We start from the raw sequence: 14098 nt of genomic DNA on the forward strand, positions 1-14098 counted from the left end.
TATTTGTTGCCCTCACACAGAGCTTTACATGGAAAAATAAAAAAAAGTTACAGATTTATGAAGGTGGGGAGTGAAAAATGGAAATGATAAAACGAAAAAAGGCCTGGTTGTTAAGGGGTTAAAGTTTTAGACCATTTCTGGGCAGTTTTCTGACTTGTCTGTAAAGGGTCCATGGTCTAGTCTGTGACCAAGAACAGCTGTTCTTAATGTAGCTCCACACTCCAGACTGTGGAGTCTAAATCTGCACTGGTCTATTCACTGGCATTTTCATAAATCTCACCCACTGGGGCACATTTACTTACCCGGTCCGGTCGCAATCCAGAGGCGGGTTCTCCAACGCTGATTCGGGTCCAGCCAGGATTCACTATGGTAGTGTCGCTGCTACGCTGATGTCTGCTGGAGTTCACTATCCTATCCTGGGTGCAGGTAAGCGCATGTCAAGTGACAAATTTCTATTTAAATTCCGCATTTTTTCCGAATCCGTCAGGGTTTTTCGATTGCCACGGCCCCCGATCTCCGACGCATGCATGCCGGCGCCGATGCGCCACAATCCGATCGCGACGTCAAAACCCGGGTCAATTCAGGGAAAAACGGCACAAATCCGTAATATACAGGAGACCCGACAAAAACTAGCGATTCGGGCCCTTAGTAAATGACCCCCACTGTGTCAATAAAGTAGACTTCTGGATGGTGAGTACTGCCTATCCTATTCCTTCATCTGTTTGATATATTGTAATTATAGTCACGTTGTAAAAGTTGTTGAATGAAATATACCACATATACGCCACAGAGTAATGACCACACGTGTTCCAGGTATTCTTATTCGCATCCCATGTGCTCCCTCTAGTGACTGTTTATAAGTTTGCATCCACCATGGAAACCCAATGGAAATTGCAAAAAGTGACAGGACATCGTTGAAAGTGACTTGCGCAATTTAATAGCGGAGTGTAAATAAGACTGAAAAGCCATCAGTTCTTTATTGCTGGGAGAACACAGAGCCTTGTGTATAGCAGCAACCAGGAAGATCTGTCAACATTGTATTGCTGTAGCATGGTCCATGTGTGCAAACTAAAAAAATGTATAGTACACATAAGAAAACAAATCCTGCACCACCATCATAGCCCCTACTATAGTATAGTCACAGAACATTTCTAAATCATCTAAGGTAATTATGTAATAATACATTAAAATACAAGAGGCCGCTTATACATTATACAGGAGGACTAGAAAATGAAGTCTGCAATGCTCGAGGTAGACACTCTTGTTTTATCGTTTCTTGATGAGCCCCAAGTAAAAACACAAAAATAAAATCTAAGAAGTCGATGATTGTGATGTAGCAATGCCTCTTCTGTGTCACACAAGATATGTCCAGTCACTGGGAGTGCGGCCATACTGGAAGGAAAGAGAAGGAAGAGGTGTCATTACTGCTCATAATAATAGGCCCTTCTAAACCAGATACACAACTTCTCATATTGTGACCACTGCTAGAAAGGGGACAAAGCTGCTGTCACCAGTGTAATTCACCCACATTCGCATTGGTAGGCGGAACACAAGAGGCTACTGGGGCGTGGAGTAGCCCCAGGATGAAGGTGTTGGGGAACTCTTTCTACAATTTCTATTAAATGTGTTTAAGCAAACTGACAATATACACCATTTTAAATGTTGAGGTTTACTATCATTTCTACTAGTGATCTAATCTATCTGTAAAAAGTAGAATTAGGGGAGATTCCAGAAATGAATGAAAAGGAAAAAATGCTATAACTAACAACAGTACAGCTTTAGATAAGAAGAGGAGATAGAAAAATGAAATATGTGCTGCAAATGTTTCCAGTGGTTTGTAGTTTTGTGGGTGTCTGATTCACTTGTGGGGGGGTCCGTTCAGGAGCCGATGCCCGAAGCTTGACGTAATACTGTAAAATGCAGGAGCACACCTCCCGCAATGCAGTACTATTACGTCAAATTCCAGGAAGGGGTTAAAGGAGAAGTTCAGAATAGCATTCAAGAAGACAACTATGGAAGAAAACATACCTGAATGTCTGAAAGTTCTTTTAAGAAGCGTTTTGCCATGTCAGGTCCGTTTTCCATTGTGGGTATGTTGTAGCTCTGAAAATATAATAAAATTCAATAATCATATAGTCTTGCATGCAGTAAATGTGTGACACAGCTAGAGAAACAAAGCTTTACACCAACAGGTTAAACACTGCATATGTATGTGGCAAGTAACAAAATACTTTGAGGGCTCTATACAAAACCCTTTATAGCTCTTTATACATTACATATTCTCAGAGCCTTTAGAATATTGGGCAAATGTATGAATTTATAGGTTGTAATTAAGAAATGTCTGTAAAAAATGGGAAGTATTATATGGGTATCTGGTAATACAGAGCCCATACTTTATGGCACATGCACACACAGATACCATCCCTTTGAGAAACCAGCCACTGCTACAACATTGTGGGGGACTCTCTATAGGAGACACATATCATTACTTTTTTAAGTTCCACAGGGCATTCCATCAGTTAAACCCAGAAGCACTAACTGACATTATATAGAACTTTTATAAAAGTCAAAGTCTCTCCAAACTTTCTTTTGCATTTTTGGAATTGTTATGCAATATTTTGACAAAGTCCAAAAAAACACTGTGGGCAGATTAATAAAAGGGCCAAAGCCTCTGAGCCAAATCTGACAGGCAGCGGAGGTCCAAACACAGTCTTAGAACTGTCCCAAGGGGCTCATCTAATGATAAATAACCCTCCATAGAGTCCAGTAATGTACCCCTTTCTATGATGTCCACCGTAATCAGATATTAATAGGAAAATATTAGATATATTATGAGGTTAAGAACCTTTAATGCAGGGGTCAGGAACCTTTTTGGCATGTACTCACTTCGCCATTGTAAACTATCCGATTTACAGGACAAACCACACAGGCTGTTCCTGCACCAAAGAGCTCCTTTATTCTATTCTCTTTCAATCCCCTTAGTACTTCAGCCATGGTAAACGTACGTTCCGAAACCTTAAATTCACCCTGCAGGGAACACACAGGAAAAGTAGATACATTAGTGTGTGAAGTGCACAATGGAAAGATCAGTATTATCTCCACCACCACAACCCGACCCCACGTGACCCCGGCACCACATCCCGACCACACGTTCCAGGTCTGTGTGATGACGAGACGAGAACCATCTGTATTCCAAACACTTTCGTTGTTGGAGGTGAATTTATACTGGATGTGTGTGTATATATATACAGGCGGTCCCCTACTTAAGGACACCCGACTTACAGACAACCCATAGTTACAGACAGACCCCCCTGACCTCTGGTGAAGCTCTCTGTATGCTTTACTATAGTCCTAGACTGCAGTGATCAGCTGTAAGGTGTCTGTAATGAAGCTTTATTGATAATCCTTGGTCCCATTACAGCAAAAAATGTTTAAACTCCATTTGTCACTGGGGCCAAAAATTTTTTGTCTGGATCTACAATTATAAAATATACAGTTTCGACTTACATACAAATTAAACTTAAGAACAAACCTCCGGACCCTATCTTGTACGCAACCCGGGGACTGTATATATATATATATATATATATATTTATATATATATATATATTATATTGTATATATGTGTGTATGTTGTATATAGTGGATGTGTGTATATGTGCTGTATATCTGTGTGTATATGGTATATACTGGATGTGTGTGTATATATGCTGTATATCTGTGTGTATATGGTATATACAGGATGTGTGTGTCTGTATGTGTCGTATATACTGGATGTGGGTGTATACATGCTGTATGTCTGCGTATATGTCGTAGATACTGGATGTGCGTGCATATATGCTGTATTTTTGTGTGCACACATGTATGAGTGTGCAAGGGGGCCCCATTCAAAGGTCTGATATAGGGTTCAGCCTCTGCCAGTTACGTCCCTATAAGGGTGCATGTTTCGGTGTCGTTTTTCTTATTTACTATGAGGGAAAATGTAAAGGGGTACTGCTGCAGCCCCTTTGTGTCCTAAGAATCAATAGGAATAGCAGCAGACAGGTTGAAAGCTATTAAAGCACTACAACTTCCGGACTATGGACACCTTTATGCTTTAGAAATACATTCTGTATATTTTCGAGTATAAGCTAAGCCGAGTATAAGTTAAGGTACCTAATTCTACCACATAAAACTGGGAAAACATATGGACTCAAGTCTAGGGTACATAACTAGCTAGCTCTGTTCCCCATCAAATAGTTATCCAGCCTCCTGCCTCCCCTCCCCCCAGTATATAGTCAGCCAGCCCATGCCCTCCAGTATATAGGCAGCTCCTGCCCCAGTATATAGCTAGCCAGCCTCCTGCCCCCCCAATATATAGCCAGCCAGCAAATTCCCCCAGTATATAGCCAACCCCTGCCCCGTTTATAGCTAGCCAGCCTCCTGCCCCCCCCAGTATATTGTCTGCTCCCTGCCCCCCAGTATATAGTCAGCCAGCCCATGCCCTCCAGTATATAGGTAGCTGCCGCCCCAGTTTATAGCTGGCCAGCCTCCTGCCCCCCCAGTATATAGCCAGCCAGCAAATGCCCCCAGTATATAGTCACCAACCGATGCACTCCAGTATATAGCCAACCCCTGCCCCTGTATATAGCTAGCCAGCCTCCTGCCCTCAGTATAGAGCCAGCGATCCCATGACCCCCAGTATACACTCAGCAAGCACATGCCCCAGTATATAGCCAGCCAGCTGCCATTTTGCCCAGCACATAATAAAATAAAGTCAATACTCATTTCTTCTTGCATAGTCTGAGCGGCAACAGCAATAAATGCCGCACACACACTATGATGTCAGCTGCGGCACAGACCTGCCGGGGTGTTGGAAAGGTGAGAATTTAATTATTTTTTACTCAGAATAGGCTGAGTTTGGGTTTTTCAGCATATTTACTCGAGTATATACAGTAATTTGAAATTCTTATTGGTAAAATTATTTTAGTAATTTTATGAATTTAATGGGCAATAAATAAATAAAGTTGACAGAAGTGTGCATGTGCATATAGCACTTTTCTGCCGGCATTGACCAGTGTAACAGGTCCCTGTATGATATAACCTACTGTTATAACCTACAAGGTTCATCAGGGATCTGATCTTGTGGATACGATTATGTGGTTGACCACATTATTAATGTGACACATATAGATAGTGTGTCCCCGCATAGATATCAACTGGGACAGGTTAATCCAACAAAAGGAGACCAAATGGATCTTCACCCTGGACACAGTTGACCCTAAGGGACTTAATGAAAATCTGTGTTTTGCTAGCTTTCTATGACCAGTGTGCTTCTATCAGTGGGAATCATATCAGCCGGGTACACTAAAAGACGAGTGTACTCTTTATTCCCCTTTTTTATTCTGCACCATCCCCCTTTTTGCCCAAATTATCTAGCCAGGAGCGGTCTCCTATCTTTGTTTATATTTTCGGTCCCGAGCAGCCAATGGTAGTGGACGCCGCACGGTCGGGGCGGTCCTTCTGGACATACCTCTGACGTGTGACCACATGACCGGACTTTGCCCCGCCTCTGATCACGTGATCGGGGGTGTTTCGGCTTCCAGTCTTTCCATTGGCTGCAATGTCGAATGACAACATGGGGACGCACTGATGCGGGGAGGCCCGTTCCCAGGGTGCCCCCGTATTGGTCAGAGATCGCAACGTGCTGACACAAGGGGGGTGGGGTTTAAGCATTAAATATCCGGCGTTCCCCGCGGGCGGCTGCCGTTGATATCTATGCGGGGTCACGCTCTGCACCTGCACTAGAACTGACCAGTGTCTCCTTCTTATCAAATAGCTGTTAAAGCCTCCTAATATTATCTGTCAGATCCCAGTAGTTATTGACGTTCAGTCTGTAGTTGGGGTCGGACCTTGTTTCTTTTTAACACAAATATAGTTTAGGATTCCTTATCTTTTTATCAGCATATATTAATAAAGGTTATGTTTTAACTATTAGTCGTACTCTCGTTATACCCACAGTGAATGAGCTCTAATACAGAGAGGTGAACAAACCCTTATCCTAACCCAGTGAATAATGATATAACCTACCCATTTTCGCGCCAGATCCAGTAGACTCTGTCTTGTCACTCCAGGTAGGATTAATCCACTTAATGGTGCAGTAACTAACTCTTTTTCTGCAACCACAAAGAAATTAATAAATTACTAAAATAAAAATACAATTAACATTAAAGGAGTTTTGGAAGAAAAACGGATGTGCTTAGTATTGCAACACAGGTTCATTCACTTCAATGTAGAGTTTAAAATGGTGTGTACTATAGCAATTATAAAAATTGAAATGAAATAATAATAATTTATTTAGCGCTACAGATCACGCAGTGCTGAACAAAGCTTGCTAAATCAGTCCCTGTCCCCATGGGGCTCACAATCTAATCAACCTACTAGTATGCGTTGGCGTGTAGGAGGAAACCGGAGGACCCGGAGGAAACCCATGCAAACATGGAGGAAACATACAAACTCTTTGCTGATATTGACCTGGGTGGGACTGGAAAACAGGGTTTTCTGGTTTCTTAAAGGCTTGTACTATTGGCCCAGGTGTCTCAAAATAATAAAGAAGCCCCAGTACTCTGGTCCAGTGATGAATCTAACATTACCGCTGGTCTCTGTTAGAATATGTAGCATAATAAATATATAGTGATGGTTACATTTCAGTTTTAAAATGACAATTTTTCTCCTTTGTACTGGTGACGTAACTTAGTATAATTAGTCAGATGGAAACGTCTCCTATCAGTGTAGAGTTTCAGTACCAGACACAACCCATAGATAGGTGTGACATGGTTTCTGAAAAAAGCAGCTTACCATGAACTAAGTTGTAGGGGAAAAATGAAAACTGCAGAATGATCACTGCAAAATGAGTTAACATTAGTATTTAAATGGATTTTTAAAGAGTGAAAATCACATAAACTAGCACCCACATAGGAAATAGCATTTTATTTGAATGTTCCTATGATCCCTGCACAAATTTTCCATTTCCTGCAGTGTTTATTTGCAACATGGACTACTATTCCCATGAAGGCTTGCACAGAAGGCTGTGTTTATTAAGCTCCTTCTCCCTCATAGCCCTTGCCATGCAGCCTAGTCAATAATGAAACACCTGCACAGGCATCAAGTCTGAGTACAGCACTTTTCTCCCCACATCACTTTGATCTCCAATGTGGTTTCCAACTAGTAAAACCCCCATGTCAGTTCACTTTATACTGAGCTGTTCATTCTCCCTCTTTCTGATTGTCTGCAGATGGCACACCCACTGCTACAGACCATGTCAGCTGTTTGTTCTACCTCTTTGCTCATTGACTGCAGGCAGCCTGGAAAACTGTGAGCAGACATGCAGAGCTAACATGACTTGTTGCAGTGCAACCCATTCTGGTTTCTCTCCTTAATCATCATTCTTTTGTCAGGAGTCAGGATCCCAAATGAGGTGGCAAAATAAGGGCTGGGAGTGTTCCAATGACCAGCTAGACTAGCAGGAGGGGGTTTGGCCAAAACGCATATGTGTTTGCAATAAAACGCAAGCGTTTCAGGGAGATCCCCCCTCCCACTTTTGTTTTGAAAGAAAACGCCTTGAGTAGTTTTGAATACTGGCACAAAATAACTGATGCAAAAACACAGAGATGTTAACTGACTAAAATGGATACAATCATAAGGGGCTACATAAAGGTTATGTCCGAAGGACTTGCAAAAATCAAAACCTTTGTTCACATCAAGGGAAACACATGATAATGCTGGCATCCAGGACAGGAAACTAGTAGTTGCGCACCTACATAGTCGGGCCCTATAAAGGTTCCCAGATATACATTCTGAACTGTAGAGTAGAAATATATTTGGGTGTAGGGTTGCCTTCCTTATAGAAATGGTTTTCAATTAATCTTTTCCCCTGATGATCACATTCACTGCTCATACTAAAAATAGACACTACCTTGTCTACGTTTCTGATGATCATAGTTTTACTATCCATGATAGCACAATATAAAAACAGAAATTCATAACTTGCCTCCTTGCTCATTAATCCAATACATAAAGAAGTTCATGGTTCCAGCTTCAGTCACTTGGTGGTCATCACCGTAGAGCCATAGTACCTGCTGACATCCTTCTTTGGTTGCTTCATTTTGCACATAAATAGTGGGCCCATAGTTTCTTTGCAAAAGGAAAGGAAATTTAGATATTTAAAATAAAATATTGCTTAAAAATTTTAATAAATGAAATATTTATCGTTACTGCAATAATATAGTGCAGTGGTGGCGAACCTCTGGCATGCCTGCCAGAGGTGGCACTCAGAGCCCTCGCTGTGGGCACCCAGGCTGTCACCCTAGCACAGAGTTTGCCAGACAGGACTCAAGTGCTCCTATAGTCCAAGGAAACCCAGGCATGCCATGCTCAGTTCGATTTTCAGACACACATCCTGGACTGCCTGAGACTACTGGAAGAGTGAGAAGGTATGGACAGAGCTGGATTACTATTGGAGCTTCGGAACCAGGCCCCAGGTTTCTTCCTGTTTGGGGAGCCTGGAGGGAAGCTACAATGATAATCTGATTTTCTCCAATTTCTTTCTACTGTATTGGTGTCATCAGGATGCGGATATGATTGAAAGCTGTGACAGAGCAGGGAGCAATAAGTTACTGCAAAAATTGCCATGTTGGCACTTTGCAATAAATAAGTGGGTTTTGATTGTCATTTGGGCACTAAAAGGTTCACCATCACTGATATAGATGAATCTATGAAGATGTTTCACCTGACTCATATCCAGTTTTTTATTCCTTTACCCCTACAGGGGAGTTCTCTCTTATAAAAAGGGTTTTATTAGTCTGTCTAAATCTGTATGGCAGAAGATGACGAGTGTGGCCATCCTGTGGTTGCAATGTGAACTGCGTCCGGTCAAGGATTTTGTTGAAACTTATCTGAAGGCCTTGTGGACAAACTAATATTTTTTTTTTTGTTTTATTATATTATTACAACAAAACCATAATTTTCTGCCACAATGCTTTTTCCTCTTAATTTAATTGGCACCATTTTGGGAAGTGGAAAAAAAAATTACAGCACGATATTTATGTCTACTTTTCCATTTTTTACTTTATGATTTGGATAGTTGTGTCTTTTTAATATCTTATAATCAATAAGTTCCGGTGGAGCCTTGGATTTCGAGCATTATTTGTTCCAGAAACATGATTGTAATCATTCATATAGAAAAACAAGTTTTCCCATAGAAAATCATTAGATGCAGGCAATTCATTCCACATTCCAAAAATATTTGGTCATGTGTAGTACAACATTTAGCCCCTTTATTTCTTTTACTTCTTCAATATTGTGTTATACAATTTTGTGAGAAAGGCAGGTACAGTACAGGGTGGGGGCTCACATTTTGTTTGTAAACCAAGTTCTATTTCATGTAAAATGCAAGCTTGTCTTGCAAAATGCTCGCACACCAAATCACTTGTAATTAAAGGTTCATCAGTAATTCATCAGTAAACATCTGTATTGTTGTTTATAAAACCTGGAAAGTCCAAATGAAGAACGCAGAATCAAAAGAAACATTTATAGCATATGCTGTTACTTACCCACCCAGTTTGTAGTTTCCTACTCCTCCCGTCCAAGCCCGTACATATTTTGGATCTGCCAAAAGCGAAACTGGAGTAAATCCTCCTGTTGGAAAGTATGGTCCCACAGGTCCAACAATGATATACAATAATGCATGGTTGGACTTTGTAACTCCAAGAGATGGCTGTGAGAAGAGAACAGATTTATTTGAATAGTAATATCGAAATAACCCCTAGAACATTACTTCTAATGTCTTAATGACAAAAATGTGGTCCATCCTTGTCTACAAGGTATGGCTCACTGCACAGACTTTCCAATAACATTGTAAAAATGTGTGAGAATAACTAAACAGCCAAAGGATTATATAAAAGATAATCTAGAACCGCTGCTTTCTAGTTTCTCGACCAAAATCAAGATGTGGTGTAAATTGCCTCTCTCCCCAATAGGAAGGGGAAATTTAATTAAAATGGTCCTCATGCCGAAACTTTTGTATATTCTACACAATTCCCCAGTCTGGATAGCGCAGATTTATTTTCACAGAATCCAAGGGCTGTTTCGCACACTGATCTGGAAGGGACAGCAGGCACGTATTAGTTTGGACACGCTTCAGCGGAGTAAAACGGATGGTGGACTTGCTATCCCTAATCCATGGATGTACTTTCTAGCCTCTCAGATTCAGCATTTTTCAGGTTGGGGAAAGGAAGAGGGGCTTAACTCAGCAGGCAGACTGATTGTGTCCTGGACTGGGTTTCCCACCCCAGCGCATGCATTAGAAGCTAGCTTTGGAGGTGGTCAGATAAGCAAGAAACCTACCTTGATATTGATGGGGAAAATATGGACTAAGGCGAAAGCCATACTGGGAGTCTCTAAATATACTACTTTTAGTCCCATATGGAGGAACCCTGCTTTGCCTGAAATTTTTCGTTTAGAGGGGTTTTCTCCATGGGAAAGTAGAGGCGTTATTACTTTAGAGAATCTATGCTCTAATGGTATATGTAAAACATTTGAAGAGTTGAGAACTACACATCAGCTACCACAGGCATGGTTCTACCAATACCTTCAGCTGCGGCATGCTTACGATACCCAGAATCGTACAAGTCAGATTACAGTGGGACCTTGTGGAGCCTTGAAGTACTGACATCTACTACAACTAAGGGACTAATCTCCTTTTATAATGTCGTCTTATTGAATGACTCCCTTTTTTCTTTTTCTTTTTTGCTATGTTATGATATGTGGTTCTCTTGGAATTCACAATATAGCAGATATCCTTAGGTCTATTGTACTCCAGGATGGTGGGATGATATAGGCCATGCTTGGCCAACTCAGTATGTATTTCCTCATAATGTACATTTGACCGCCTGAAATGGATAAATGCTGTATGTTTTTGTAAAAGTTTATAAAAAACAATAAAAATAAATATGATTAAAAAAAAAAAAAATGTGTGAGAAATGGACAAAAATTGTTTGGACTCATGTATCAAATTCTTGTTATTTACATGAAACCATAAAACCATAACATAATTGACTGTGTTCCCAAACAACTAAACACAGCACAGATTTCATTTTAAAGAGCACTAAAATCTGCAGTATAATTGGCTGCTATGAGAAACTAAGAAGCTTTTGTGTTAAAAAAATTTGATACAGATCATTTTAGAAAAAAAAAAAGGAAAGTTACATAAAACAAGATGCAAAACAGCAGAACCAAAATGTACCTCTGTGCCAATAAAGGTCGGTCGAATATAGAGACTAGCAGAAGTGGATTTAGGAACCCAGTCTCTGTCAATGTCCAGAAGTCTTCTCAAGCATTCTAACAGTTCTGCCTTATCATAAGACTGAAAAAAAAGAGAATGGAAATCAATAATTCCTAAAATTCAACATGACTTATTTTTCTCTTTGTATCTGTACTCTGCTGCATAAAGAAACATCATAATTTTGAATACACTATAACACACTATAGTTAAGACTTACAGGTAGACAAGCCCGCAGCGCTGTCCGATGCATTCTTTCCATGTTCAACATAGGTCTGAAAAGACGAATCTGATTGTCCTCCCCTCTATAGGCCTTCATACCCTCAAAGAGCTACAAAATCAGACAGGGGGAAATGAGCAATAACTTCATGAATATATACGGTACCTCATGAAATGCATGTCACATTAAAATTCAATGCCAAATTTATGCACATTAAGTGTAAGCAAAATGAAAATATCCACATATATATGCAATTCAGTAAAACGCCACTTCTATTCCAACTATGACATACTCAAATCCTCTCATTGTTTATCTAGATATATGTGTAAAATATGTTGTACAGATAAAGTATTACAGTATTAGGCAAGAAGTGAATAGTATAGTTTATATATAGTCCACTGCCTTGAAGTTACCTGTGCCCTATTCTTTAAGCCCCACATACAGGCCCTCATTACAACCTCTCACCTTCAGATCTCGCATGGGATTCTTTCTCAACTCCAGAATCTACAAAATTACTATTCCTTTATATCCTCACCTCCTGCTTGGACTACTGTAAAATTCTTTTTTGTGGTCTCCTACCTAACTCTCCAAATTCTAAACCAAAAATAGCAAAAATGACAAATCCTGTCCCCTACATAGATTTCTGACCTAATAACTAATCCAGTCCCACATGTTATCTGTGATTCTCACAAGAGCTACTGCTTTCTCCTACTATTTGCTGCAGGACTACTCGTGCTTTCCCATACTCTGGAACTCCTTTCCAAAACATGTCAGACTGTGCCCTACCTTCCAAACATGTAGACATGAGTTGATAACCCAACTAAAAGTGCTATACTGCTATGCTGCCTAAAGTTCCATGCACACATCCGCAAATGGTAGCCAGGAGCTAGTCGCAAAAATGCCAGCTAGTTTGCAGCCACCATAGAGAAGCATTTTGCATGTCTGGGCCATGTGGCCACAGCAAAGAAGATAAAGGAGGTCCTCTTCCCTCCCAGCTTTGCTCCCTATGGAGAGGGGAGGAGTGAGCAGCACTTAGCTGGCATCTCACAGACGTGTGCATGGAGCATAATAATGTCCCATTTTTTTCTCCTTTCTCCTAGTGAGAAGTTTCTAAAAGTTGTCTCAAGTCCTTACAAACAAGCCAGATAAGTGACCACTGCAAAGTCACTTAAATCTATACTAATTTCACTTCATCTATCATTTGTCTGTGTGATTACAGGGGGGAGCTGATGTGGACACATTGCTAAAGGCAGAACCAAAAAGAGAAATACAAAACAAAACACAGAAGCATTTTTCTTTACGATGGATGCCTCTGTGGCATCACCAGAGGGTGCTCATGGGCGCAATGACAGCTGGCAGCATGTTAAAGGTTCCAATAGCTGTCACTTGGATAGACTATTACAGTTTGCCTCCGGCAGAAGAAGTATCTTCCCAATATATTCCATTACAGTTGTAATAATTGCAGTATATTGTAGGAGTGATCAGAACCCTAGGGTTTGAGTACCCTAGGGGAACTGAGTTGAGCAGTACGGAAGTATGGCCCTTGGACCAATAAATGTTGTTTACCCCTGGCCTAAATCCTTAGATCAGGAATTAAAAAAATCATTTAAAGGAAATTGCATATTTTTTTTATCATTTATAAAATGCTTGTGGAGTTGGAGTCGGTCCATTTATCACGATTCCGACTCCACTAAAATAGTTACAGACTCTGACTCCACAGCCCTGGACCAATGAATAAAGGAGAAGGGTTGTTTGGAGCACACAGAAAATGATGGTGCAATATAAAATGGTGCTCTATATACATTTAGAAAAGCTCAGTTTATGAAGACTATGCAAACTTTTGTAAATGGCATCAACTCCTTCATGCTAGCATCTTACCTCGACGGAGTAGTGCAGTGCAGAAGAAGCAGGGTGAAGGGAGAGGTTTTGGAAGGGCTTAATCTGAGGCTTTCCCCAGCCTTTCTCGTTGGTCCATTCTATGGTCAGCATATGATCTGTAAAGGTTTTTCCAAACACCAGGTCTTTCACAGCCGGCTTCTCTTTAGGATGTTTGTTCAATTCTACTTGCAGGTCTGCGGCCTGAATTGAAGAAATAACAAGGTGACTATACAGCACATTATACATCATATGTATATTCTTCCGGTTACATTCACAAATTGAACTTGAATTGCATTTAGGAAAAAAAATTTAAGCACCAGGGAATAGACCTAAACACTTGCATTTGGCAACTAGTTGTTGACTAGCAAAACTTGTGTTTCTAATTCCCAAACTCAAGTGTTACTCTTCCCTGATCATCTAGAATTACACTTCAGTGTAACTTGTGAATGCAGCCTAAAGCATTAGCACTTGATTAATATGACACACTTCCTTTATTAATATTGTAAAATTCAGCGATCCTCACCTTAAATGTTGTGCTTGCTGCTCTCCATGAGATAATAGGCCAACTACGCTGTGCACATATTTGTCTGCACAAAACCTTAAAAAAGAAACAAAAACCAACATGTAAGCATGTGGGGCATACCATGTAACAACCTTACAAATAAGTATAGTCAGCCCTTTTT

At 40.5% G+C, this 14098-nt stretch overlaps 1 protein-coding gene across 2 annotated transcripts in view; it reads right to left on the reverse strand.

The window, feature by feature from the left end:
• Positions 1 to 914: 914 nt before the first annotated feature.
• LOC140064021 (branched-chain-amino-acid aminotransferase, cytosolic-like) overlaps positions 915 to 14098 on the reverse strand; it is a 39580-nt gene continuing 26396 nt past the window's right edge. For both annotated transcript variants that reach the window (XM_072110407.1, XM_072110406.1), the window contains exons 2-11: positions 13939 to 14013; positions 13416 to 13616; positions 11538 to 11648; positions 11282 to 11401; positions 9591 to 9754; positions 8030 to 8172; positions 6070 to 6155; positions 2887 to 3027; positions 2029 to 2103; positions 915 to 1392 (exon numbers count right to left, since the gene is read on the reverse strand). In XM_072110407.1, coding sequence (XP_071966508.1) covers positions 1354 to 1392; positions 2029 to 2103; positions 2887 to 3027; positions 6070 to 6155; positions 8030 to 8172; positions 9591 to 9754; positions 11282 to 11401; positions 11538 to 11648; positions 13416 to 13616; positions 13939 to 14013 — 1155 coding nt within the window. In that variant the 3' untranslated portion in view covers positions 915 to 1353. The remainder of the gene's footprint in view (positions 1393 to 2028; positions 2104 to 2886; positions 3028 to 6069; positions 6156 to 8029; positions 8173 to 9590; positions 9755 to 11281; positions 11402 to 11537; positions 11649 to 13415; positions 13617 to 13938; positions 14014 to 14098) is intronic.

The sequence above is a fragment of the Engystomops pustulosus genome, chromosome 6, assembly GCF_040894005.1.
Source record: "Engystomops pustulosus chromosome 6, aEngPut4.maternal, whole genome shotgun sequence".
Taxonomy (NCBI): domain Eukaryota; kingdom Metazoa; phylum Chordata; class Amphibia; order Anura; family Leptodactylidae; genus Engystomops; species Engystomops pustulosus.